Source organism: Centroberyx affinis, unplaced genomic scaffold (assembly GCF_046629955.1).
Source record: "Centroberyx affinis isolate AG114_WGS23_722 - 3 ecotype Tasmania unplaced genomic scaffold, CSIRO-AGI_Caff_v1 ptg000773l_1, whole genome shotgun sequence".
NCBI classification, from domain to species: Eukaryota; Metazoa; Chordata; class Actinopteri; order Beryciformes; family Berycidae; genus Centroberyx; species Centroberyx affinis.
This window is the reverse complement of record NW_027279381.1, coordinates 444,195-470,000: the sequence shown is the minus strand read 5'-3', so window position 1 is coordinate 470,000 and position 25,806 is coordinate 444,195. Positions and strand designations below refer to the sequence as shown.

General features: G+C 38.5%; 1 protein-coding gene across 1 annotated transcript in view; it reads left to right on the top strand.

Annotated features, from left to right (window-relative positions):
• Nucleotides 1–25,302, top strand: part of lcp1 (lymphocyte cytosolic protein 1 (L-plastin)) — a 26,812-nt gene extending 1,510 nt beyond the window's left edge. The window contains exons 2-16 of the mRNA XM_071520154.1: nt 5,977–6,069; nt 7,311–7,459; nt 8,976–9,099; nt 10,209–10,341; nt 11,438–11,519; nt 12,429–12,594; nt 13,549–13,691; nt 14,797–14,892; nt 16,037–16,232; nt 17,244–17,322; nt 18,065–18,179; nt 19,235–19,368; nt 21,304–21,424; nt 22,079–22,203; nt 23,536–25,302. Coding sequence (XP_071376255.1) covers nt 6,003–6,069; nt 7,311–7,459; nt 8,976–9,099; nt 10,209–10,341; nt 11,438–11,519; nt 12,429–12,594; nt 13,549–13,691; nt 14,797–14,892; nt 16,037–16,232; nt 17,244–17,322; nt 18,065–18,179; nt 19,235–19,368; nt 21,304–21,424; nt 22,079–22,203; nt 23,536–23,668 — 1,863 coding nt within the window. The 5' untranslated portion in view covers nt 5,977–6,002 and the 3' untranslated portion in view covers nt 23,669–25,302. The remainder of the gene's footprint in view (nt 1–5,976; nt 6,070–7,310; nt 7,460–8,975; nt 9,100–10,208; nt 10,342–11,437; nt 11,520–12,428; nt 12,595–13,548; nt 13,692–14,796; nt 14,893–16,036; nt 16,233–17,243; nt 17,323–18,064; nt 18,180–19,234; nt 19,369–21,303; nt 21,425–22,078; nt 22,204–23,535) is intronic.
• The last annotated feature ends 504 nt before the right edge of the window (nt 25,303–25,806 follow it).

Here is a 25,806-nt window from a genome sequence, read left to right as displayed (position 1 = left end):
ACATGCAATGAATTACATACAAAGGATCAATAAAAGATCAAAAATTTAAAATATATATTAATGTCTTACAAAGAGATAACTGTACCAATGTCTCCACAGCTGGGATTGGTAGCGTATAGTACTAAACCTTATGTTTGATAAGACCAAGATGATTTCATTTACAGAGTCATTAATCCGGCAGATACATTTATACATGAGATTTCTTCAAACAGCTTGGAAAGTATTGACTCCTGCAGCTACAAACATTTCACCTGCACTACACCATCTAGGTCTGTTAAGTAATATTCTCATGGCATCATTATAAGCTAGTCTCTGTAAGCTTGCTTTTTTGTAGTTTGACCACAGTGTGCAGTATAGAGTGGTGTACATTATGCTCAACAGAGACACCTTCACTCCATCTGGACACATGCTAAACTTGTGTGAGAGAATGTTTGCTTAAATCCACCCTAACTGTTAAAAGCAGCTGTTGGTGATCTTCCTTGCATTGTAGTAGTGTTTTTTTGTGTGTTTTTATTCTTGGTGGATAACTGGCCAATCAGAGACGAGATATGACCAGATATTTCCCAGCAGCTACAACAGAGTTTGATGTGAGAAAACGTTTCAGGATGTAAAACCTCAGCGGTAAACGTCAGGTTTTGGTGTCAGTCTCTCAGAATCAAAGAGCGAGGGCTTCTTTCTAGAGCCGCCATTTTGCACCGAGAGACGTTCAACAATCATACAGGGAGAGACCCATCGTAGAAGAGGAGAGAGACCAGTTTCTCCACCACAGGAGCAGGAGAGAGACCAGAATGCACTGCAGGTTGGGTTCTGAGTAAGGGGGGCGCGGCCACGATCATAGACACGCCCCAGTGTGTTTGTGAACTAGCTATTTATCTGTCCGTACACCCAGCTTTAATTGGAAGCCACAGATTCACACCCCTCCTCTAGAAGTTGTCTAAAGGCATTCTGGGAAATGTAGGAAATCAGCAACTGCAGCAGAAGCAGACGAGGCAGGCTGAGGGAAAGTGGCTTCACCAAAAAACGAAATTACAACACCTCATCACTAAATAACTCCTGGAATCAGAATCAGAATCAGAAATGCTTTATTGATCCCCGAGGAGAAATTGGGTTACATTGCAGTTGCTCACATTCTAGAAGAGAAATATATATAAGCATGGAGAAATTATAAGAAAAATAGAAATAAGAAAATAAGAAATATGTAAAATATGTGCATTATACTACAATATATAACAATAATAATATAGAAATAAGAGAAATAAGAAATATGTAAAATATGTGCATTATACTACAATATATAACAATAATAATATAGAAATAAGAGAAATAAGAAATATGTAGAAATATGTGCATCATACTCCAATATATACAACAGTGTAAATAATTAAATAATTATTGCACAGTTGAATTATTGCACAAAATTATTACCAAATTGAATTGAATTGAGCATGGCAGATTGATAACTCATTGATGCAAAAATATCATGAGTGGATCAAGACAGGAACATTCACATGGTTCAGTTGCGGAGGATCAGTGAGTGATCCTCAGGTCAGTTATCTTCTAGATTTGTAAGTGACAGGTTAAAGTCCTTCCTAATAAATCCCCATCACTCATCACCACAATTACAATCAAATCCAACCAGGATCACATGATAAGCCAACGGTCTTCTCTTCCCAAAATAAACACACGGGAACGGAAAAAAAAAAAAGTGATTTGCATGGAGCTTGTTGTTTGTGGCCCTGGCAGTTTATTTCCATATTCCTACTGATGATTTTAGTGATTGTGCTCACAGTTACTCCCTGTGGAAACAGAGGGACTGGGTCTGTTTCAGTTTTTTACACAGTAGAGCAGATTATTGTCCCTCCCAGTTTAGATAAAGTCACTGGTGGAATCTGTAAACTTCAGTTTGATGATTGTATTTCTGATATAAGATCGGCTGTTAACCAAAGTAGCTGATACCCCTAAACCTGTGTAGTGACAGATAAGATGAAACTTTATTGATCCCTGTGGGGAAATGAGGTTGTTGCAATAGAAAACTAGCAGAGGTGGGGACTCGAGTCACATGACTTGGACTCCTGTCACAGTTGTAATTGCTTGAGACTTGACTTGGGTTCTGGTGACTTGGGACTTGACTCTGACTTGTACTCTGATGACTTGAAAAGGTTTCTAAAGTCTTGACTTGAGATCTTGTGTTTGTGTAAATGACTTAGATTGAAAGTGATGAGATTTGTTCCAGCAGACGACTGAATTTAAATTCTGTTTTCTGAATTTGTATGGAATGATTGAATTTATTGAAGTTGAAACTGATTATAGAAATCAAACTCATGATGCTCTTATCAAGTTTTTATCCTATTAAAACCATATTGCATTGAAAAGTCCTAGATATTTAGTTTTCTTTAAGATATTAAATTGATACTGGACTCTTGATTTGTTCTGACTTGCTGTTCTACATTTAGACTTGAGACTTGATATTAATGACATGGACTTGACTTGGACTTGACTTGGTAATCTACATTTAGACTTGGGACTTGACTTAAGACTTGTGCCTTAAGACTCGAGACTGACTTGGGACTCAAGTGAAGAAGCTGACTTGGTCACACCTCTGGAAACTAGAATATTGATACGCAAATAGAACATAAAATAGACCAAAAAAAAAACAAAACGGTAGAAACAAGAAAAGGAGGTTACACTTTACAATAAGGGTCACTAAGTTAAGGTTAGTTAATGCTTAATAAGCATTAACTAACCCTTAATTAACAGTTAACTAATGTGTAATTTACTAATGGTGTTCATGTTAACTAAGGTTTTCATTTATACATTATTTAATAGTTTATAAACATGACTATTAAATAATGTATTAATTAATACCTTAGTTAACATGAACACCATTAGTAAATGATTACCAGACACATTAGTGACCTGTTAATAACTGTTATTAACTTAGTGACGCTTATTGTAAAGTGTTACCAAAAAGTAAAAGTACAAAAACAAAAACAAATAGCCGACTGAAGAATAAAGAGAAATGAGAAAAGGAAGTGAAGCCAACAAGAAAACTAGAAGAATAGTGGAAAAGAGTGGAGGAGCTGCAGCGACTGGCGGCCATCTTGGAATAACTCCTCTCTGAGCCGCACAGCACATGTTATGACAGCTGATAGATATACAGATGATAGCTGTCCAGAGCCTCAGTCTGTATGTCATCAGACTGTGAATCAGCGGTTTGTTCATGGCTATGATCGGCTGATGAATGTTAAGAAGTGGAGTGAGTGTTAAAGGTTGCAGTGATTAAACTGTTCTGAGATCCATTTTAGGCGATGAGGCGAGTTTCATTTCTGCTTCTGACCTCACTGCGGTGTTCCCTTCTCCGGCCACGCAGCGTTAGGTTTACGCTCTTTTGGAGTTGTGGTGTCACTCGGCGTGTCACACTTGGTCTTACTTTGGTGAAATAAGCACAAACTCTGACACAGGAATATCACCATGAAACGGAACTTTAATTTTATCCCTAAACTGTCCTTAACTTCTCCATTACAGAAACATTAATTAACCATTAAAACTAACACAGCTTTAAAAAAGTAAGGTTAGTATCATGGGTTTTGAAGGGATTTATTCATGGTTGATTCCTGGAGACTCTAGTAATTGAGGGATTTTTCATGCCTTTTGTGCAGGTTTACAGGTTATTAATGAGTAATTCATGGAAAGTTCTCAGTCTCCCTGAATTTGACATTAAATTTGAAAGTAAGGAGTCAAGATGATGGGGGAGTTTAAGGGAGTTTAAGGGGGTTTCGATGGGATTTCCTCCATGAATATCTCCCTTAATTCATTTGAAGGGGATTTTGCAAGAATTAAGGGATGAATGTAATGAAAATATAAGGTTATTTTAAGGGATTACTGGTTCGTAGAGAATCCAGTTCAGATCAGGTTCCTCCACTGGTAAAGGATTATGGTCCAACGGCAGGAACTGGACTGGATGTTTTCACCTGAGAAGTTTCGCTTCAGTTTAGCAGCTGAAACACTTCAGTTAAGGTTAGAGTTCAGTGTAGGCAACTAAAGCTTCGGCTAACATGAGGGTTTTGTTCATGGTTAAGTAAGACCACCAGAACTTTATGGCTCTTACTCTCGTTGTTCTCTGCTGACTAGATCCTTGCTTGTGTTGTATCAAAATCTCATGTGTATGTCGCTTTGGATAAAAGCGTCTGCCAAATGGGAAACTGTAAATTGTAAGACAAACTTCAGTAGAAAACCTGCTGTCATGAGTTGGGAATTGAATCCAGGATATTAGAAACCACCGTGCTCAACGTCAAACTACTTCCTCATGTTTTTCTCTCACTTTTCATGCACTTGCCGTGTTATTTGCCTTTTAAAGTCATCCTGCTCAGTTCAGACAATGCAACATTTCCTCTTGTCTGATCTCAGCAGGCTGCTCTTACTCAAGAGGTGGAACAAGTTAAATTACTCATCTAGGCTATATAAAAACAGCTAGACACCTCCGAGCTGCCGGTCTATTGGTTCAGAGAGTCGACTCGTCTCTCCGCCTCGCTGTGACGCTCCGCTCTCTCTTAACGCCCTCTCTCTCTGCCGCCATTTCTACACCTCTTCACACCCACCTAAGAGGATCAGCTCAAACTATGCTGCACGCCAAAAAAGGATGTGCAAGGGTGCACACACACACACACACACACACACACACACACACACACTGTGAGTCATCACGCTGCAGTAAAGCGTCCTGTCCGTCATGTGAGCAGCACTTCTCAGAATTGCTTCACAGATTCAGATTCCTCATTGCATCTGAAACCTTTTCCTTCCAGCTTCTTGTGAAACGAGACGCCGACCATTTGAAGCCAGAAACACATTAACACATTATCACATTAACAGTTTAACACATTAACACATTAACACATTAACACATTATCACATTAACAGTTTAACACTTTAACACATTAACACATTAACACTTTAATGCATTAACACATTAACACATTATCACATTAACAGTTTAACACTTTAACACATTAACACATTAACACATTAACACTTTAACGCATTAACACATTAACACAGTAACACATTCAATCAGTCAATCAAACTTTATTTATATAGCACCTTTCAAACAAATCAAATGCATTCAAAGTGCTTTACAAGCGATTGACAAAACGTAGGATGTTAAAAATGGATTTAGAGACTAATGCACACCAAAACAACCAAAAAACCCCAAAAAGTTAATTGAATAAGACAACAATAAAAGATGGGTAGTTGAGATAATAAAAGATAAACAATAAAAGATAATACAAGCAATAAAAATAACATAAAAAATAAAATTATGAAATACTACACAAACTAAATTGATTATAGTAAAACAGTAAAATGTTAATAAAATAAAATAAAATAAATAATAATGATCAACAGTGAAATGTTGATAAAACAAAATAGAAAAAAATAATAATAATGATAATAAATAAAATAAGTATAAATAAAATTATAAAACACTACATAAAAGCCAGACTGAATAGATGGGTTTTTAGTTTAAGTAGACACACACACACACACACACACACACACACACACAGTCATTAGTATACATACATCCTCAAACACCTGATCAATCAAAATAAAAGTGAAAGTGGGTTTTAATATTATTCTTAAAATTATGGTGTTACTCGTCAGCGTTTAAAGCAATGATGTCATTAAGTGAATCTGGTGATCTGGCTTTGAGTAATCCATCAGTGCTATAGATTATTGTGCAGAATCAATAAGTGGTCAGATTACAGGACGGAAGACAAGCTGGAAGAGCAATAAAAAGAAACAAAGAAACTCTTCTCTGACAGGCAGGAAGTGACTGGCAGAGCTGCTGAGACTGTGAGGCGCCACACAGTGGGAGCAGAGGGCATTACAACACTGACAGATACAGACAACAGACGGACAGACAGACAGACAGTCAGTCAGTCATTCGCAGGCTGATGATGTTGTCTTGTGTGGTTTCAGGTCCCGCTGCAGATTCAGGCTCCAACATGGCCGCCGCCACACCCATCTCTCCGGAAGAGCTGGAGGAACTGAGAGAGGCTTTTGCCAAGATTGGTAAGAGAAGCTGACAGGAACATAGGAGTGACTCATCATGATCCGCCTCACACCAGGCCTTCTCCTCACACCTAACCAAACTGTTAGTTATTGAATAAAATCTAGATAAAAGGTGACAAAGAAAGAAACCCCCCGAATAATATAATGTAGAGACACTCAGGGTGAGGGAAATGTGCCTGGGTTATAAAGCAGAATAACCAGAGGTGGAAAGAGCAGACTGTCCTGCTCAAGTAGAAGTACTGTTACTTTGTTGATATTTTACTGAAGTAAAAGTACTGGTGTAAAAATCTCCTTCAGTAAAAGCAGTGGTGGAAGAAGTACTGAGAGCTTTTACTTAAGTAAAAGTAGCAATACAACAATGTAAAGATACTCCATTACAAGTAAAAGTCCTGCATTCAAAATCTTACTTAAGTAAAAGTACATAAGTATTGGCAGCAAAATGTACTTCGAGTATCAAAGTAAACATACTCATTATGCAAACTGTCCCCATTTAGAGAGTTATATTTTTCATAAATTATTGGAATATTAATACTGATTTATTGACATGCATGTACATGTAAGCAGCATTTTAAAGTTGTCAACGTGAAGCTAATCTTAACAATTTAGCTATACTTTTGGGTAGTCTAATCTATAACAATGCTATTTTATAGTTATTTTATAAAGATGATCAAATGTTTTAAATATAAAATATTGATCTGAAAAGTAACTAGTAACTATAGCTGTGAAATAAAGGTAGTGGAGTAAAAAGTACAATATTTCCCTCTAAAATGTAGTGGAGTATAGGTACAAAGTAGCATAAAATGGAAATACTCAAGTAAAGTACAAGTACCTCAAAATTGTACTTAAGTACAGTGCTTGAGTAAATGTACTTAGTTACTTTCCACCACTGAGTAAATTAAAATGTCCTCAGAGTGAAAGTTCCTGAGTTCCTCTTTAGAACAGAGAACGTTGTCAGCTGTGATCTTTTCCATGTGATTCTAAAAGGAGAGAGGACAGAGTTCACACTAGATTCTTTTCACTGGAAACATTAGAAATGAGAAAATAAAGTGCAGAAACAAAGTAAAGTCAGATTCCTCTTCTCACTGTGAATGGATCCACAGTTTGTCAGTTTACGTTGATCCAGTTTCTGTTGCTGGTGCAGAGACACACGATCCCTTCTGACTTAAGTAAAAGTAAAATGACTGACTGTGAAATTAGGCTGCTTCCCCCTTGTCTGACCTTTGACCCCCTCTCCCCTCCAGACGTGGACAACAACGGCTTCATCAGTAAGGATGAGCTGAACGAGCTCTTCAGAGCCGCCAGCCTGCCGCTGCCGGGCTACAGGATCCGAGAAATCGTCCAGGAGCTGACCAAGACCAGCGACCAGCTCACCTTCGATGAGTTCACCAACGTGAGTTCAGACGTCAAACCAGACGAGACGAATCCACCAGGCAGAGCACAGAGAGCAGACCAGGACACAGGAAGGGACTGACTGCTGTGTTTTCAAATACGACATCTTACTGTCAAACTAACAAATTCAGCCAACTCACAGATTGACGTTTTAGTTCTACAAACATTTCTCAGAGACAGAAATAATCTGATTGGTTGAGTTAAACCTCAGTGGGCGGAGCCAAAGAACTGCAGTTTTTCACAGCGAAAGTTAGCTAGCTAACTGGCAAACTTCAATGGCAAAGAAGAAACTCTGGTCAAAATATAAATAAAACTAGAAGGGCACTCGGAGAGCGCAGACCTCCGCCAAGGTTCGTGCAAAATTTAATGGGTTCTTCCTTGGCCCATGCTGCACCCTTCCACCAGGTTTCATGAAAATTGGGCCAGTAGTTTTTCCGTAATCCTGCTAAAAGACAAACAAACAAACAAACAAACAAATGGCACCGAAAACATAACCTCCTTGGCGGAGGTAAATATAAATGGCAATGACGTCTTTCTTCAGTCACTCATGATGTTGGAAAGTCAACAGGCTAGCTAACTAGTTTATTTAGCTAAAGGCTAATGGCTTATTTGAACTTGGAAGTTAAGCAAGCTAACTCATTAGCTAAACTAGCTAAAGGTTAATATGGCTCGTTGGAACTTGGAAAGTCAGCTAGCTAACTAGCTAACCTAGATAACGTATGGATAGTTATGCTGCATTCCATTTACCTCGGAAGTCGGAAGTCGGAGCTGGGAATGACGTCACACCCGAGTTGACCGCGTTCCAGTACAAGAAGTCGGAAAACCGATTAGTTTTTTTTATTTCACAGGGTGGGGGGAAGTGGGGTTTTCTCTGGCCAGGTTAGCCATTGTTAGCAATACCAGTTGATAACAACGCATTACGCGGTATTTTGCGATTACAAACACTGTAGCAACATGTCCACAGATAGAAGTTGGACAGTACTGTGTGTACGACTGATTTCATGAGACACAAATAAGACAGAAGTACTAATAAACAGTACATTACTACAGCTTAAGGCGTGGAGCAGCCATCTTGGATTTTGAGGTCAGGGTTGGTGAGGTTCTTCCGACTTTCCGTTTCTGAAATCCGACTTCAGGGGGCGTTCCAGTTGAAATTTCCGACTGGGAACTCGGAAATTCCGACTTCCCAGTTAAAATGGAACGCACCATTAGTAGCAGAACTAGGCTTCCTCCCCTCTTGTATCCAGAAAAAATTTGGTTCTTTGGCTCTGCCCACTGAGGTTTAACTCAACCAATCAGATTATTTCTGCCTCTGAGAAACATTTGTAGAACTAAAACTCTAATCTGCCTCACACTTTGCAGAAAGACTGAAAAACAAAAAGAAGGTGGAGGGTGGTTTAACAAAGTATGAACTATGAAACAATATGAATCCCCTTTAATGCACATAAAATCTAGCAGAAATGTGGATGTGATGCTCAGACACACAGTGTAACACGCGTGTTCCTGCTGTCTGTCAGATCGTCCACAACCTGAAGAGCAGTGAGGTGGCCAAGACCTTCAGGAAAGCCATCAACAAGAAGGAGGGGCTCCGTGCTGTGGCAGGAACCTCCGAGCAGTCTGGCACCCAGCACTCCTACTCAGGTGCACACACACACACACACACACACACACGTCACACTTCTCACTTCCCTCTGCCAAATCAAGCATCCATACTTCTCCATACTAAATGGGTCACCAAACCCAAACATGTGCACAGTGCAAATCATACATCCACATTAACATAGTTATCATCCGCATGACAATAGGTGTATTTTCAAATCTAACTATATAACTATTCCCTCATTCCACTGCCTTCCTTCAGCAGCTCATTAGAAGACATACTTTAGGATTACTGCTTCTTCTGGCCCTGTGACCACACATACTGTAGATTTCTGTTGTTATTGTGTATATTGTGATGTTTTAAACTCATTAAGACTCATGTTGTTTGTTTATTGTGGTTATATTTTTACTATTTGTACAGACTGAATATACTGTGTGAATATAGCCTACTGTTGCCTCTTTGCCAGGTCGTCATTGTAAATGAGAATTGGTTCTCTATTACTTACCGAGTAACACTTTACAATAAGGGTAAATTAATTAACAGTTAACTAATGTGTCTGGTAATCATTTACTAATGGTGTTCATGTTAACTAAGGTATTAATTTATACATTATTTAATAGTCATCTTTATAAACTATTACATTATTTTATAGTCATCTTTATAAACTATTAAATAATGTATAAAGTAATACCTTAGTTAACATGAACACCATTACCAGACACATTAGTTAACTGTTAATTAAGGGTTAGTTAATTATTATTATTATTACCTTTATTTAAACTCGAGAAAATCATTCAGGGCTGGTCCTCATTTACAATGATGTCGAGTATAAAAGATATAAATAATAATAAAAATACAATAGTATGTTAATAGGTTAGTTAATGCTTATTAAGCATTAACTAACCCTTATTGTAAAGTGTTACCAAAATACGTTTTGGAGGGAAGTTATGTTATTCATTAAAGCAAAATATATCTGCTGCCTCTAGGTTTCTTCTTCCATCAAGTAAAACAGCCTGGAAAGAGAAAATAAAAAATCATTTGGTGTTAAAGTTCACCGTTCTTCACATTCATGCCTGCAGCAGGGCATCACTTGGTGCGTACACATGTATATTTGTGATGGTGTAATATTGTGTTTCTCTCCCTCGTCCAGAGGAGGAGAAGGTGGCGTTTGTGAACTGGGTGAACAAAGCCCTGGAGAAAGACGGAGACTGTAAACACGTTCTGCCCATGAATCCCAACAACGACGACCTGTTCACCGCCGTGGGAGACGGCATCGTCCTCTGGTACGCTCCAAATATCATCATCTTATTGAAGTCAAGTCACAGGGTTCCTACGCAGGTCTGGAAAGTCTGGAAAAGTATTAAAAATGAATTTGATCATTTCCAGGTCTTGAATAGTTTGGGAATTTGGGAAAAAATGTCTGGAAAAGTATGGAAAATGTTGCGGTTCAGGTCCGATACACACATGATTCTAGCTTTTATGTTGTTGTAGACCCACTTTGAGTCCACAGTTTTTGTTGATGTGAAGAATAATGTTCAGATAGAGGGACGCTCTTATTACCCAGGCCGCTGTCAGCATGCATTATATCAAATACTGACCAAAATCAAATCCGGTCGAGAACATAGGGTCTGGGAAAAATATGGAATTTTAAAATGGAAACCGTGTAGGAACCCTGCCAATCATCTCACATATTCTGATATTTGTCGCTGTGAGGAACAGCCTTCATCTATACAGTGATATGACCTAGTTAGCAGGGGCAAGATGTCTGTCTGCGTAAATCATATTGAACACCAGACAAAATCTTCAAAACTAATCAAGGTCTGGAAAAAGTATGGAATTTTTGGTAACACTTTAGATTAGGGAACACATATTAACTATTAATAAGTTGTGTATTAACATGCATATTAGTAGTGTATTGGTTCATTATTAGTCATTACAAACCACTTATTAGCATTTTATTCTACAAGTAAACCCCATTAACTTTGGGGTTAACTTTGGGCTTTCCCTCAACAGCCTCCTAATTAGTGCTTATAGCAGTCAGTAAGGAAGTTGTTGCACATGAATTGGGCTTTTAGACTGCTTATATGTTATAAGGTGCTAGTATCACATATTATTGAGAGAAATTATGAAACTATTGAGGGAAAACCCATAGCTAATAGTTAATATGTGTTTCCTAATCTAAAGTGTTCCTGAAATTTTTAATTGAAAATGTGTAGGAACCCTGAAGTCAGGTCTCAAGTAATTAAAACTGTGCAGGTCATGTGACTCGAGTGTCTTCCTCTGGACTACACACTTTAGTTTGATGTGAAGTGAGTGATGAGGCCCAGTGTCACAGTGTGTGTGTGTGTGTGTGTGTGTGTTCTCTCTGCTGTGTGACAGTAAGATGATCAACCTGTCTGTGCCCGACACCATCGATGAGAGAACCATCAACAAGAAGAAGCTCACTCCGTTCACCATCCAGGTCAGACAGCCGAGTCAGGAGCATCATGTTCTCACTAAACATGTGTCAGCAATTTGTCTGGTTCCTAGTGTACATTTGTCACCCTGTGTATTATTAAATAGTAATAATATTCATGTAATATTACCATTACACTGTAGTATTGATGATACAATAGATATTTTCAGCCTATAATATCTGTCAAATCTCTGTATCTATAGCAGTAAAAAAGTAAAAAAAAAAAACAACCTGGGATTTAACTGGGATTTATGACATTTATGAATTAATAATAATAATAATAATTGTAATAAACTTTATTTATATAGCACCTTTCATATCATAAAATGCAGCTCAAAGTGCTTTACAAGAGAAACAATAAACATCAATAAATAATGATAAAAACAATGCTAAGATATATAAGTATATCAAAGAATAAGATAATAATAAAATAAATTACAAATAATAAAGAACAATCCTAGATATAAAAAGCATAAAACAAGTACAAGTATAAAATAAACTAAAAAAAAAAGAAATTAAGATAAAAAAAAATGAAAAAATTATTTATCATTTGTAAATTATCAACTGATGCTGTAAATATACAGAATATATTATCAACACAAGCTATAATTACACTGCGAAAATGTTGATATTTCACATTAATATTTTCATGATTCCACTATATCATCATGTATACATACTGATTTTATATTTTTAGTTATATTTCTACAAACTGATAAGTATATATGAACATAACATCTAACATATATCACATATTTCATATTTAGTAATCCATATTTATATAATAAATTATCTTATTGCTTTTTTTTTTTTATTATTTGTGCAATAAAGTGATAACAATACAAGTGTAAAACAATATTGCTTTTATTTCTGATTTGATGTGTTATGTTGATATCCGTCTCTCTGCTGTAACAGGAGAACCTGAACCTGGCTCTGAACTCGGCGTCGGCCATCGGCTGCCATGTGGTGAACATCGGAGCTGAGGACCTGAAGGAGGGCAGGCAGCACCTGGTGCTCGGCCTGCTGTGGCAGGTCATCAAGATCGGCCTGTTCGCCGACATCGAGCTCAGCAGGAACGAAGGTGTGTGTGTGTGTGTGTGTGTGTGTGTGCGTGTGTGTGTGTGCACATCTGCACTTCCCACAGATCACCTGTCAATCAATCAGTGTGGGCGGAGCTTGGATTTTCTGTTGATGCAGTTTGACTTTCTCTTCTCTGTCTGTTCAGTCATGGTGGCTTTCGCTGCTCATGCTAACTACCCAGCTCTTCTTCTTCTGTTGATTCCAAACAAACCGGAAACGTAAAACGCATCACTTCCTGTGTGGCAGAGGATTTTTCCGAGGAAAGAGCTGCCAGACACCGGCTGATTAGAACAGACAGTGGAGAAGATTTATGAACTGGAGATAGATTGGATCACTGATGACTTAGAGCAATAGAATAGAGAGCAGCAGAATGAATATTTATTTATATGAAAATGTTGCAGATTACTACTTTAAATCTCCATTAAAACACTCAAAAAGGAGTTTTACAGTAGAGATAGACAGGAAAGATTAGGAGAGAGAGAGAGAGAGAGAGAGAGACAGAGAGAGATTTTTTTTGAATTTTCAAAACCTCTTTATTTGCTCAAAACAGAGTTTTCTAAATACAATGACGCTGAAAAATAAAATAAAAAGATGTAAATAAATAAAAATAAAAGAATAAATAAATACAAAAAACATAATTTAGCTCAAAATGAGTCCAAAAATCAGGTAATTCTCTACAACAGAACATAAAACATTTTTAAGGCACCATATGTTTGTGAGAGAGAGAGAGAGACAGAGAGGGAGAGAGAGAGAGAGAGAGAGAGAGACAGAGAGAGAGAGAGAGAGGGAGAGAACATGCAACAAAGGTCCTGGGTCAGATTCAAACCCATGACATCATACATGGTACGCACCTTAGACCTCTGAGCCCCTGGTAATATCGTTATTGATTGTGTGTGTGCGTGTGTGCATGTGTGTGTGTGTGTGTGTGTGTGTGTGTGTGTGTGTGTCCCTGCAGCTCTGATCGCTCTGCTGCGGGACGGAGAGAGTCTGGAGGATCTGATGAAGCTTTCCCCCGAGGAGCTGCTGCTGCGCTGGGCCAACTTCCACCTGGAGGAGGCCGGCTGCTCCCGCATCAACAACTTCAGCTCCGACATCAAGGTCACACACACACACACACACACACACACACACACACACACACACACACACACACTTCGGATAGACTAATATATTGGTTTGTTGATATTTCATCCGGTCAGTGTTCCTCCTGACCACAGTGTGTAAAACCTGAAAAACATGAAATTTTATTTTTTATTTTATTTTATTTTATTTATTCATATAATTTTTCACAAACCTCTTCCGCTGTACACTTAACAATTCTCCCAATTGCTGTTATACCCAAAGAAATCATTTTTATCACCTCAGTTTGAAGTGAAATTGATTTCTTGACGCTGCAAACACACACTTAGGATTCAGAATCAAGTGTCTATCTCTATCTCTTTTACAGTTACAGCTAAAAAAACAATAATCGTCTAATGGCAGAAATCCCAAATCTGGATCTCCACCAAAATCTCCATTAGATATCATGGTGTACATATATGGAACGCTAAAGCACACGTTATCAAGAGCTCGTTATCTTTAGAAAATTTTAAAAGGAAATTGTCATCACATTTAATTCATGATGACAAATTATTTTTTGACATATATATATATATATTTTTTTTTTCTCTTCTTTTTCCCTGTATTGTTTTTTTTTATGAATTTCTGTTTTTATTGGATTGTTGTCTACTGATTGGTTAATTTTTCTGCTCAGTTTGTGTGCTTCTTGTTGTCGTTTATTTTTTGTTGCATTTTTCTAAATTATGTTATGCTTAGTTTTTTTCCCTTTTTTGTTATTGTTTGTTTTTCTCCTTAAGTTGAGGGGAGGTCTGTTGTATAAGCCTTTGGCTTCTTGACACATCTTTTATTTTTTTCATTATCTGGATTTTATGCAGTTTTATGTGTGTGCAAATAAAAATAAAAATAAAATAAAAGTAAAAAAATAAAAATCACCAAGTTTTTGAGAAATCCTGCTGACAGACAGACAGACAGACAGACAAGGGTGTAAACAGAACCCCCTTGATGGACATAATTATGTTTTTTGTGAATGAATTTTTTTTTTTTGAAGACTAATAACTAAAATCTACAGTCTCTCCAGACCTCTGACTTTCCGCTCACAAGCCTCCATATCTGACAACCAGCCTGCTGTTTCTGTCTGTTCCAGGACTCCAAGGCCTACTACAACCTGCTGAACCAGGTGGCACCCAAGGGTGACGAGGAGGGAGTTCCCCCGATCGCCATCGACATGTCAGGCCTGAGGGTGAGAGACGAGACGAGAGAGATAAAAAATATCTACACTGTACATGTCTTTCCAAATGTGTGACATCATGTCTAAAGAGTTTCTTGAGGATCAACAGAGATGTATATAGATTGATCTGCAGATTCCAACTAATCAATACTTACCATTTTCAGGACTTTTACATACACAGGTCTCTACAGGTGAAATCACTTCAAATTTTTGTAGTGCTCGGGAGAAAATGAACCAAACATCATTAACATTACCAACTTTTAAAATTTTTTTTAGATGAGCAGGTGTAAGTCACATCAGTAAGCTATTCAAAAGTAGACAAGTCTGAGAGTCTGAAACAAGTCTGAGTCAAACCTCTTTAAATCCTGAGTTTAAAGCTTTAAATCTTAAACAAAGCAGACGGCTCCTTGTTGGATTTTTTTTTTTTTATGTTTTTATCTTATTTTTATTTTATCCTCAGTATTTATTTTGGTTTTTATCTTACAGTTTTATCCTACTATTGATTTGAATGTTGCTCTTCTTCTGTCTATTCCGCTTTTATTTTGAGTTTGTAAACTCTGTTTTTAAAGGTGCTATAATAAAGTTAATTCATTATTATAGTTATTATTATTATTATAAACTGATAAAGAGAGCAGAGCGGAGTGCTGCAGCAGGAGATAAAAACACTCTCAACTCAACTCAACTTTATTTATGTAGCACCTTTCATACAAGCATGCAGCCCAAAGTGCTTCACATGGCAAAATTACAACAATAAAACAATAAAATGTTAAAAAAAAATCAATAAATAAGAGTCAATAAAATAAAATAAAAATACAATAAAATGAACACCAGGGATAAAAGTAAAAACCAATGATTAGAACTTAAAAACTAAGGCTATAACATTACTCCAAATTAAAAGCCAGATTAAAAAGATAGGTCTTTAATTTCCTTTAATTTTCCTTGCCATTCTAATATCCAGAGGCAGTGAGTTCCACAGTTTAGGGGCATAAAAACAGAAGACACTCTCACCGCTACTTTTATGGGACACATGAGGAACAGTTAAAAGAAAAGCGGGGGAGGACCTCAGTGATCTGGCTGGAACATGAAACTCTGCTGTCGTTGGTCCTCGTCTCTCATTTTCTCGCCCCGTCTTCTTCTCCTCTCGTCCTCCCTGCAGGAGAAGGAGGACCTGAAGCGGGCGGAGTGCATGCTGGAGCAGGCCGACCGGCTGGGATGCAGGCAGTTCGTCACGGCGACGGACGTCGTCCGCGGCAACCCCAAACTCAACCTGGCCTACATCGCCAACCTGTTCAACAAATACCCAGCGCTGAAGAAACCAGAGAACCAGGACATCGACTGGAGCTCCATCGAAGGTCTGAGACCGGAACCTTTATTCATCCAGGGCAGTGGTGGAAAGTAACTAAGTACATTTACTCAAGTACTGTACTTAAGTACAGTTTTGAGGTACTTGTACTTTACTTGAGTATTTCCATTTTATGCGACTTTGTACTTATACTCCACTACATTTTAGAGGGAAATATTGTACTTTTTACTCCATTACATTTATTTCACAGCTATAGTTACTAGTTACTTTTCAGATCAATATTTTATATGTAAAACATTTGATCATCTTTATAAAATAACTATAAAATAGCATTGTTATAGATTAGACTACCCAAAAGTATAGCAAAATTGTTAAGATTAGCTTCACGTTGACAACTTTAAAATGCTGCTTACATGTACATGTATGTCAATAAATCAGTATTAATATTCCAATAATTTATGAAAAATATAACTCTCTAAATGGGGACAGTTTGCATAATGAGTATGTTTACTTTGATACTCTAAGTACATTTTGCTGCCAATACTTATGTACTTTTACTTAAGTACGATTTTGAATGCAGGACTTTTACTTGTAATGGAGTATCTTTACATTGTTGTATTGCTACTTTTACTTAAGTAAAAGATCTCAGTACTTCTTCCACCACTGATCCAGGTAGGCGGACTGGGATCTGGGCAGTTATTAGAATCATAAACTATAATAATAAACTTTATTTATAGATCACTTTTCAAAACCAAAGTTACAAACTTGCTTCACAACAAAGAACAAGTACGAGGAATAAAAACATGTAGTGAAACTGAAGGGACTGTCAAAATAACATGCAGAGAGATAAAGATACAGTCAGAGCAGGATTAAAGGTTAAAGCTTTGTGGTAATAAATTGTTTTGAGAAGTGATTTAAAAGATCACACTGACTTTACTGAGGGAGGAGAGAGTTTCCACATCCAGAATTTGTCTTTTAATTTGAATTTATTACTTTTCTTCATGTCTGATATCAGTATTTCACACTCAAGGTTTTCATCAGCTGGTTGTTTTCCTTCCAGGTGAAACCAGAGAGGAGCGGACCTTCAGGAACTGGATGAACTCTCTGGGCGTCAACCCGCGCGTCAACCACCTCTACGCGTAAGAACTCTTCTTCTTCTTCTTCACCTTTTATTTCTGTACGCACCTGGGAGCCTCCCAGTACAACCACAGTCCTCCTGGGGCAGTTAAAGCTACAGTCTGCAACTTTTCACCTTGAGACAGGCACTGTTAGCCCCGCCCGCATCCCCCTCAGTCGGTTTTAGTTCCCGCCCCCAACACCCGTCAGTCAACTTGATGATGTCATCAGGTAACCGGCAGCGTAAAGAATAAGAATAGATCCTGTTTTCCTGATTTTGATCATACTTTCACTGTTATCTCTCCTCCTACAATACATATAGTCATGGAATTCTGGACAAAATCATATCTAATAATAAAAATATTCTCAGATTTGGGTCCAAGAGACAAAATCTCATCAAATGGCGGTCCGTGGCCCTAGTGTGGACTAAATTATGGGTCCTTGATATGAAAAAGGTTGAGAATCACTTGTAACAGGATATCAATACAATAATATATAATAATATAAAGCTATATACAGGGAAAAATGACAAGTATCATAAAAGATACTTGTAGCAAAGAATAGGTAAAATAAGTAGAAAGGTGGCCAGTTATAAACAATTTACAATTATCAGTGTGTAAGCAGTGTGTAAGGTGCTGAGCTGCAAAAGGATGCAGAGTACAAAAAAGTACAGGATGTGTGTTGTGTGGGGTGTTAAGTACATATGGACTGTATGGTCCATATGGTCCATAATATGTGTGTGTGTGTATGTGTGTGTGTGTTCAGGGACATCGAGGATGCCCTGGTGATCTTCCAGCTGTATGAGAAGATCAAGGTGCCGGTGGACTGGGACCGAGTCAACAAACCTCCCTACTCCAAACTGGGCAGCAACATGAAGAAGGTGAGCGGCTGCAGGGGAACACTTCACGTCTTTCATCATGTTTTTGCCTCGGAAGTCAAGAGAAATTAAATATGACTTTGGAAAGAAAGATGAGCTGTTTCTTATGAAGCGAGCGGCCCTGGGATTCTCACTTAGTATACCGTATTTCCTCAAATATTAGCCCGGGCCTTTATTTACTTCAACTGCAGAGGGTACCAGGCCTTTATTGGAAGCAGGCTTATATTAGAGACAGGTCTTTATTTCTAATTCCCTCTGATAAATATATTTGCTCATATTTTAGTACGAAGCCTCCTTGTTTTCTGATCTGCTTCTGTTGGGGTTCGTTAGGTAGCCGTTTTTTTGTTTTTTTGCAATGCATTACCGATAATTACGGTAATCGACGACAGCATGCTCCAGAGACTTCCGCCGGCTGAGCCATCTTGTGGCACTTGTACGTTACTACAAACTACAGTTACATTATATAACAGGCACCAGGAGTTTACCGGTATCCACCATTATTTTTTCCTTTGTTTTTTTCCCCGGCCTGTATTTGGGGCCGGCATTTATTTGTTCGTGTCGACCACGGCCCCGGCCATTATCGGAGACCCGGCTTTTAATTGACTACCGGCCACTATTAGAGGAAATACGGTATACGGAGACAACTGAAGACTTTTGTTCCAAAATGAGATATCTGCCCTGTGAAGGAGACTCCTACTTTGAAAAACATGATTGAGAGCACAGAATAAAAATATAATATGGTATTTTTTTAAAGGATAGTAGGTAACTTCAGTCCTGTAAAAACAGTCAAACAGACATTTTACAACATTTCACAGACTGGCTCAGCTATATTTTAGAGATACTGAATGAGTGAATTTCAGGTGATGATTTACTTTCTCCACAATGGATACACAGTATAGTGATTTGTTCCCTTCTTTTGTTTGTACTGTTCATATTTCTGTTCTCGTTTCTCTTCTTTCTGTGGTTTTGATCATTGTATTGTTTCATTATGTTTTCATCACTTTGCTTCTATGTTGCAAATAAACTAAACTAACCTAACCTGTGTCCGTCTGCTGCAGCTGGAGAACTGTAACTACGCGGTGGAGCTGGGGAAGAAGGAGGCCAAGTTCTCTCTGGTGGGGATCGCCGGTCAGGACCTGAACTCCGGGAACCGAAAGCTGACCCTGGCCCTGCTGTGGCAGCTCATGAGGAGGTAACAGCTGCTGCTCCACATCTCCTGCAGAAACCCCCTGCAGTTTAACCCTCATCCTACCAACATATTTAACATACAAGGACTACCGACTGGGGTCCCTGGGGACTCCAAGAATAAACTACTGTAAGAAACAACCATCACAGCAAAATGTTAACTTATTTCTTATCAAAACATTATTAGTTATGTAATTAATGTAATCTGAAAAAAAAACAGATTATTATTATTTTAGGAAAGTTACAGTTAATTAAATGATGTATTGTATTTGTGACTTTGAACATCATCTGACCTTAGGAAGAGCAGTATCAGTATCACCCCCTGATAGTGTGTGATACTTTAAATTAGGACCCATGGCAAACATGAACTCAATAAATAGTTCCATCTATTAAAACTGCATAGGCGGAATTGGGTGCTTTTGACTGGGGTCCCCCAGGACCCCAATACATTGGCATTTTTAAAAAGCACTAATTAAAACAGAAACAGAAAACAATGATATAAAATCATTAGGAACAAATTGATTGACAAAGTCATGAAAAATTGGAATGATAGAATAAAGCACCTGTGAGATATGAGAAAAAGTATAGCTCTGGGGTCTCTAGGATGAGGGTTAAAGGGCTAATCAGCAACCTAGGACCTCAGTCAGCGACCAGTAGGAAGACGTCCTGTAAGCCCCGCCCCCGGTGCCACTGTAGTCCTTGTAGACGCTGAGCTCCAATACACAGTTCCACTCAACACTGATGTTCTGAAAAAATGTCAGTGAATAATTAACTGTTTTAAAACAATTATTGAATAGAGAGACTTTGAATAAAGAATTGAACATTGATCGGCAAACACCTGTTCACTTCACTGTATAAAGGGGGTTTCTGACTGATGTCTTTTGTAGTTTTTCAGTGTTTTCTCTCCACTGTGCAGCCTGACATGTGGTCTCCTGCACTGTGTGAATACAGTGTTCTCACCCTGCACAGCCAGCAGTGTTCAGCTGTCAGTGATTTAAAAAATGATCGTCCTCTTGCTACGACATCATGCTAATCGTGGCTCTGTTGGGTTTCACTAGCAAAATGCTAAAGAGTGAACCGACCCCTCCCCCCGTCTCAGGAAGTGATGTTTCAGTAAAACTTTCCTCCTCCTACATAAGTCTCAATCGCCCCCCACCCCCCTCTGTCCCCTTGACCTAAGGTGGCCTGTAATTGATGCAAATAATTCACATTTTCACAATAGAGAAGAGTAAGCGTGCTTATTTGTTGCCCCTTTAAATTCAAGTTTTACCAGGATTTTTATGCTTTTCAAGTCAAGGATTTTATTTGTGGCCCCACAAGGGGAAATTTGGTTGCAGTCAGGACCTGACAACAACATTAGAAAAACAATAAAAACACAATAAAGAAACAACAAACAGTAAGACACAATGAAAAGTAAGGCAGACAGCTTGGCAAAAAACAAATATTACCTGAGATCACTAACAATGCAGCTAATTTTAATAAGAACAACAAACCAAAATAATAGCAATAGCTAATAAATAAATATGTGGAATAGTGGATTAAATAAATAAGTAATTAAAGAGTAACTAAACCCCAGAGTTTTGGCTGAAGTGCCTCTACCCTGGAAATTCAAAAAATTCCTCTAGAACGTGGAAAAAGTATCAACTTAGGCAGCGCTGGGGGGGCTATTTAATAAAGTAAATAAATAAATAAGTTTCAGTTGGTTTGAACAGGACATCGGTCTAAATAAAATCCATCAGATTTGACATGACAGTATTTGTTGGCAGAGGAGGGAATCAGTGGAATGAAGTTGGCTCAGAGTCTCTTTGTTTGTATGAGTGGCAGGGAGGGAATTTAACAGACTGCCCTGCTCAAGGGCCCTTCAGCAGGCAGATGAACCTTGACCCCTGACCCCGGGTGTTGTGGTCGAAGCTCTGGTAACGGTCCCGGTCCTCTCCCTCAGGTACACCCTGAACATCCTGGAGGACCTGGGTGACGGGCAGAAGGTGACGGACGACACCATCGTGTCCTGGGTCAACGGCACGCTCACAGAGGCCGGCAAGGGCACCATCAGCGGCTTCAAGGTACCAGATCCTCCATAACACTGGAAACTACATCTGATTCATCCATTACTAACTGTTCTAATAAAGAACAGTGTGCTGAGTCAAAGCTGCACTAGGCAGCTTCGCCCCAAGCAGCATCAGGAGAGAACTGTTTGAGTTTTTGACAGTTTAAAGCAGTGGTTCTCAACGTGGGGTCCAGGGACCACCAGGGGTCCTTGAGGGGGTTCCAGGGGGTCCCCAGCAAATTGATGAATTGTTAAACTTTTAAACACTATTAAACACAATTAGAGAATGTAGAAGAATGACTATTATGGTCATAGTTTCACTGTTATCTCTCTACCTACAATATAGATAGTCATGGAGTTCTGGACAAAATCATATCTAACAATAAAAATAATCTCAGATTTGGGTCCAACTGAGAGACAAAATCTCATCAAATGGGGGTCCGTGGCTCTAATCTGGACTACATTAGGGGTCCTTGATATGAAAAAGGTTGAGAATCACTGGATTAAAGGACTTCACTGCCCACAAATCCCAGAAATTGGAAGTTGGAAATTTCCAGCTGGTAGTTCGTAATCCTAATCTCTGTGTAATTCAGTGGTGCAGCCTGGAAAAACCAGGAGAGAAACTTGGAAGTTAAAGTAGTAATTTGTGTGTGTGTGTGTGTGTGTGCAGGACGGCTCCATCAGCAGCAGTATGCCGGTTCTGGACCTGATCGATGCCATCCAGCCCGGATCGATCCGGTACGACCTGCTGAAGGCAGAAGACCTGACCGAGGAGGAGAAACTCAACAACGCAAAGTACGTACAGTTTTTCACTTTTCTCAAGATCTACCTGGCCGCTTTCTAATCTTTTGAATTTTTCTCCTGGGTTTTATATCAGTTAGCTTTAATCCAGAGTGAGGTCAGCGGTAGAATAAGATGGATGTAAGCACAATGGAAGCTTGTGGTTTGAGAAAATAAGATCACAAACTCCATGTGAAACTCCTTGTCATTCTTTGTAAACCCATGAAATGTTTTTAAAACGATTTACTGTTTGAAAAGCCAGCGATAGGAAATCAATCCACAACTGGAATGATTTTGACATTTTCTTCCATGGTGTGAAATCAAGGTGAAGACACATTGCTAGGGGGAAACTAATTTTGGCACAACACCTGACTTCTTGCCTGTAGAGTGATTTGATCAGAAGTGAAACAGCAGTCAGTTACTGAGAAACAACAGACCTCAGAATACATTTATCGGCCAATCAGAAATGAGGTATTCAACCAAGCCGTTGTCCTCTCAAGTGTGACATCATTGTTCGGCCCAAATAAGGGATTCTGGCCCCGCCCCCTTTCCGTTAGCATGAAAATGAATAGGACTGTAAAATTATGTTAATGCCTTTAACCACATCCAACACTAATATTGACTATTTTTGCTTTCGAGGCTTCCTATTCTGCATTTCTTTATTAGTTGAGGTGATTGTGTAAAAAAAATACATAAATAAATACATTTAAAAATGAATAAATTAATAAATAAAATGGAAAATTAAATGGGAAAGTAAATAAATAGGGGAATTAATACAAAGGTAAATAAATACAGAAGCAAATTAAAACAGAAATATCAATTTATGTCACATTTTATCAATTAATTAATGCCTACATTTATTTTTAATATTATTTTTGGTGCATTTAATGGCATATTAATTTATTTGTTGAGTCATTTATTTATTTATTTTTGATTTTGGCAGTTACAGTCCTCCACAATTGTGATGTTTTGAAGCTGCAATGAAAAAACAAACCGATGGCTAGCATTCTTAGCTTAGCATTCAGCATTTCGGGCTTCGTGAAGCGAGGATAACGCAAATTAACACAAATTCAGTAATGCGTTGAAATATGTAATAACTTCGTGTAATTTCTACCTACATTATTTCACCCATTTTATGAACATTCATTTTTGCCATAGGTGAAATCTGAAAGCCCCGAAATGACAACGACACTTGAGAAGAGAACGGAAATACTAGAAATACTACGTCTTCTTATTGCTCCATATAATTCTTCTTCTTCTTGCTCCATATAGTTCTTCTTCTTCTTCTTGCTCCATAAAGTTCTTCTTCTTCTTCTTATCGCTCCATCCTCATTGGTGTGTTTCCAGGTACGCCATCTCCATGGCGAGGAAGATCGGCGCCCGGGTGTACGCCCTGCCTGAGGACCTGGTGGAGGTCAAGCCCAAGATGGTGATGACGGTGTTCGCCTGCCTCATGGCCCGCGGCATGAAGAGAGCCTAAAGCCCCGCGCCGCCTCAGACCGTCAGCGTCCTGCAGGAACCTCGCATCTCAAAACTGGATCCACAAGGTTTCACACAGGACACTGATGATCCCAATACAGTTATGGTACACATATCTGAACGGTGGTGACGTCCAAATAAGGAGCCAAGGGGCATGTGAAGGAAACATGGGGAGAGGGGAAAATTTGTTTTATTACCTTTCACATCCACTGCTGATCTCTCTCATATAGAAAGGTTCAGGGATTCAACTGAAAAGGGCAGGCTGGGAAATCCTTCACCTAATATTTAAGGTGATTCCTTGAAAAGCAAACTGGAGTTTTAGTATTACAAACACTTCTCGGAGGCAGAAATAATCTGATTGGTTGAGTTAAACCTCAGTGGGCGGAGCCAAAGAACCACTGTTTTTCAAAGTGCAAGTTAGCTAACTGGCAAACTAGCAAGAAAGGAACTTTTGACAAAATATGAAAAAATACAAATAGCAATAGCAATGGCTAACTTACCTAGCTAGCTATGGGCTAGTATGGCTAGTTTGAACTTGAAGGTCAGCTAGCTAACTAGCTAACCTAGATCAGTGGTTCTCAAACTTTTTCACATCAAGGACCCCTAAACTGACACAAATTAGACCACAGACCCCATTTGATAAGATTTTGTCCCAGGGTCCCCCATCTGATAAGATTTTTGCTTTCAGATGTTTTATTACAGAAAGTGTATGAAACCCATGACCAAAATAGTCATACATTCTGTCATTGTGTTACTTATGGATGGAATTATAGTGAAAATAAATGATTCCCCTTTTTGCTGGGGACCCCCTGGAGCCCCCTCAAGGACCCCTGGGGGTCCCCGGACCCCACTTTGAGAACCACTGACCTAGATAACCTAGTATGGTATTTTTTCAGTTAGCAGCAGAGCGCTAGGCTTCATATTAGCTTCCTCCTCTCTTACCGCTTGTCTTTTTCACTGAGCTTCAGTCTAATGTTACCAAGCCAGAAACACTGTGGTTCTTTGGCTCCGCCCACTGAGGTTTAACTCAACCAATCAGATTATTTCCGCCTCTAAGAAACGTTTGTAGAACTAAAATCCAGTCTGCTTTCAAAATGCATCCAAGTGCTAGCTGACCACAGCACACTGGGCTTTGTAGAAGTCTCTTTTCGCTGCAGGCTTGCTTTACTGTTTGGAAGATGTCAGTTCTCCTTCACTCCTCTGCAGCAGTGAAGCAGGACAGATCAGGTTCAGTGCAGAAGACAGACTTCTACAATGGCTGCAGAGGAGAGCTGTTACACTTTACATTCCCCCACTCTTTCTACTTTGGCCACTGTTTATTTCTTTACTGTTTGTTCATCTTAGTTGTTTCCACACACACCCAAATCAGTACTTTATGCAAAATATATGCAGGAAATAAAATGATTTTTGTATTAAAAAAAAACGTGTCCTGATTTGTTGATTTGTTTGTATACAGTCCTGTAACAGCTAATGCGTTCAACAGTCCTACTGAAGTGTCGTAGATCGTATACACACACACACACACACACACACACACACACCTATTCAATGGTAGGGAAACTCTGAGATACATTACTGCCTTTAAATGAAGAATTAGTTTACAAAACAGATTATTGAAGAACTGAATTAATAAATAAAATGTGTAATGAAAACCAACCATCTTTCCCGCTTGTGTTTCTGTATCTGTGGTCAGCAGGAACATGCATTATATCAGGGGTGGATGACATGACTGACAGATTGATATTGGCCTTTTTTAAAATATCAGATATAGGGCTGCAACTAACGATTATTTTCATTGTCGATTAATCTGTCGATTATTTTCTCGATTAATCGATTAGTTGTTTGGTCTATAAAATGATCAGTGTTTCCCAAAGCCCAAGATGACGTCCTCAAATGTCTTGTTTTGTCCACAACCCAAAGATATTCAGTTTACTGTCATAGAGGAGGAAAGAAACCAGAAAATATTCACATTTAAGAAGCTGGAATCAGAGAATTTTGACTTATTTTTCTTAAAAAATTACTCAAACCAATTAATCGATTATCAAAATAGTTGGAAATTAATTTAATAGTTGACAACTAATCGATTAATCGTTGCAGCTCTAATCAGATATCAAACACTAATCAAGAGTAATGAAAACA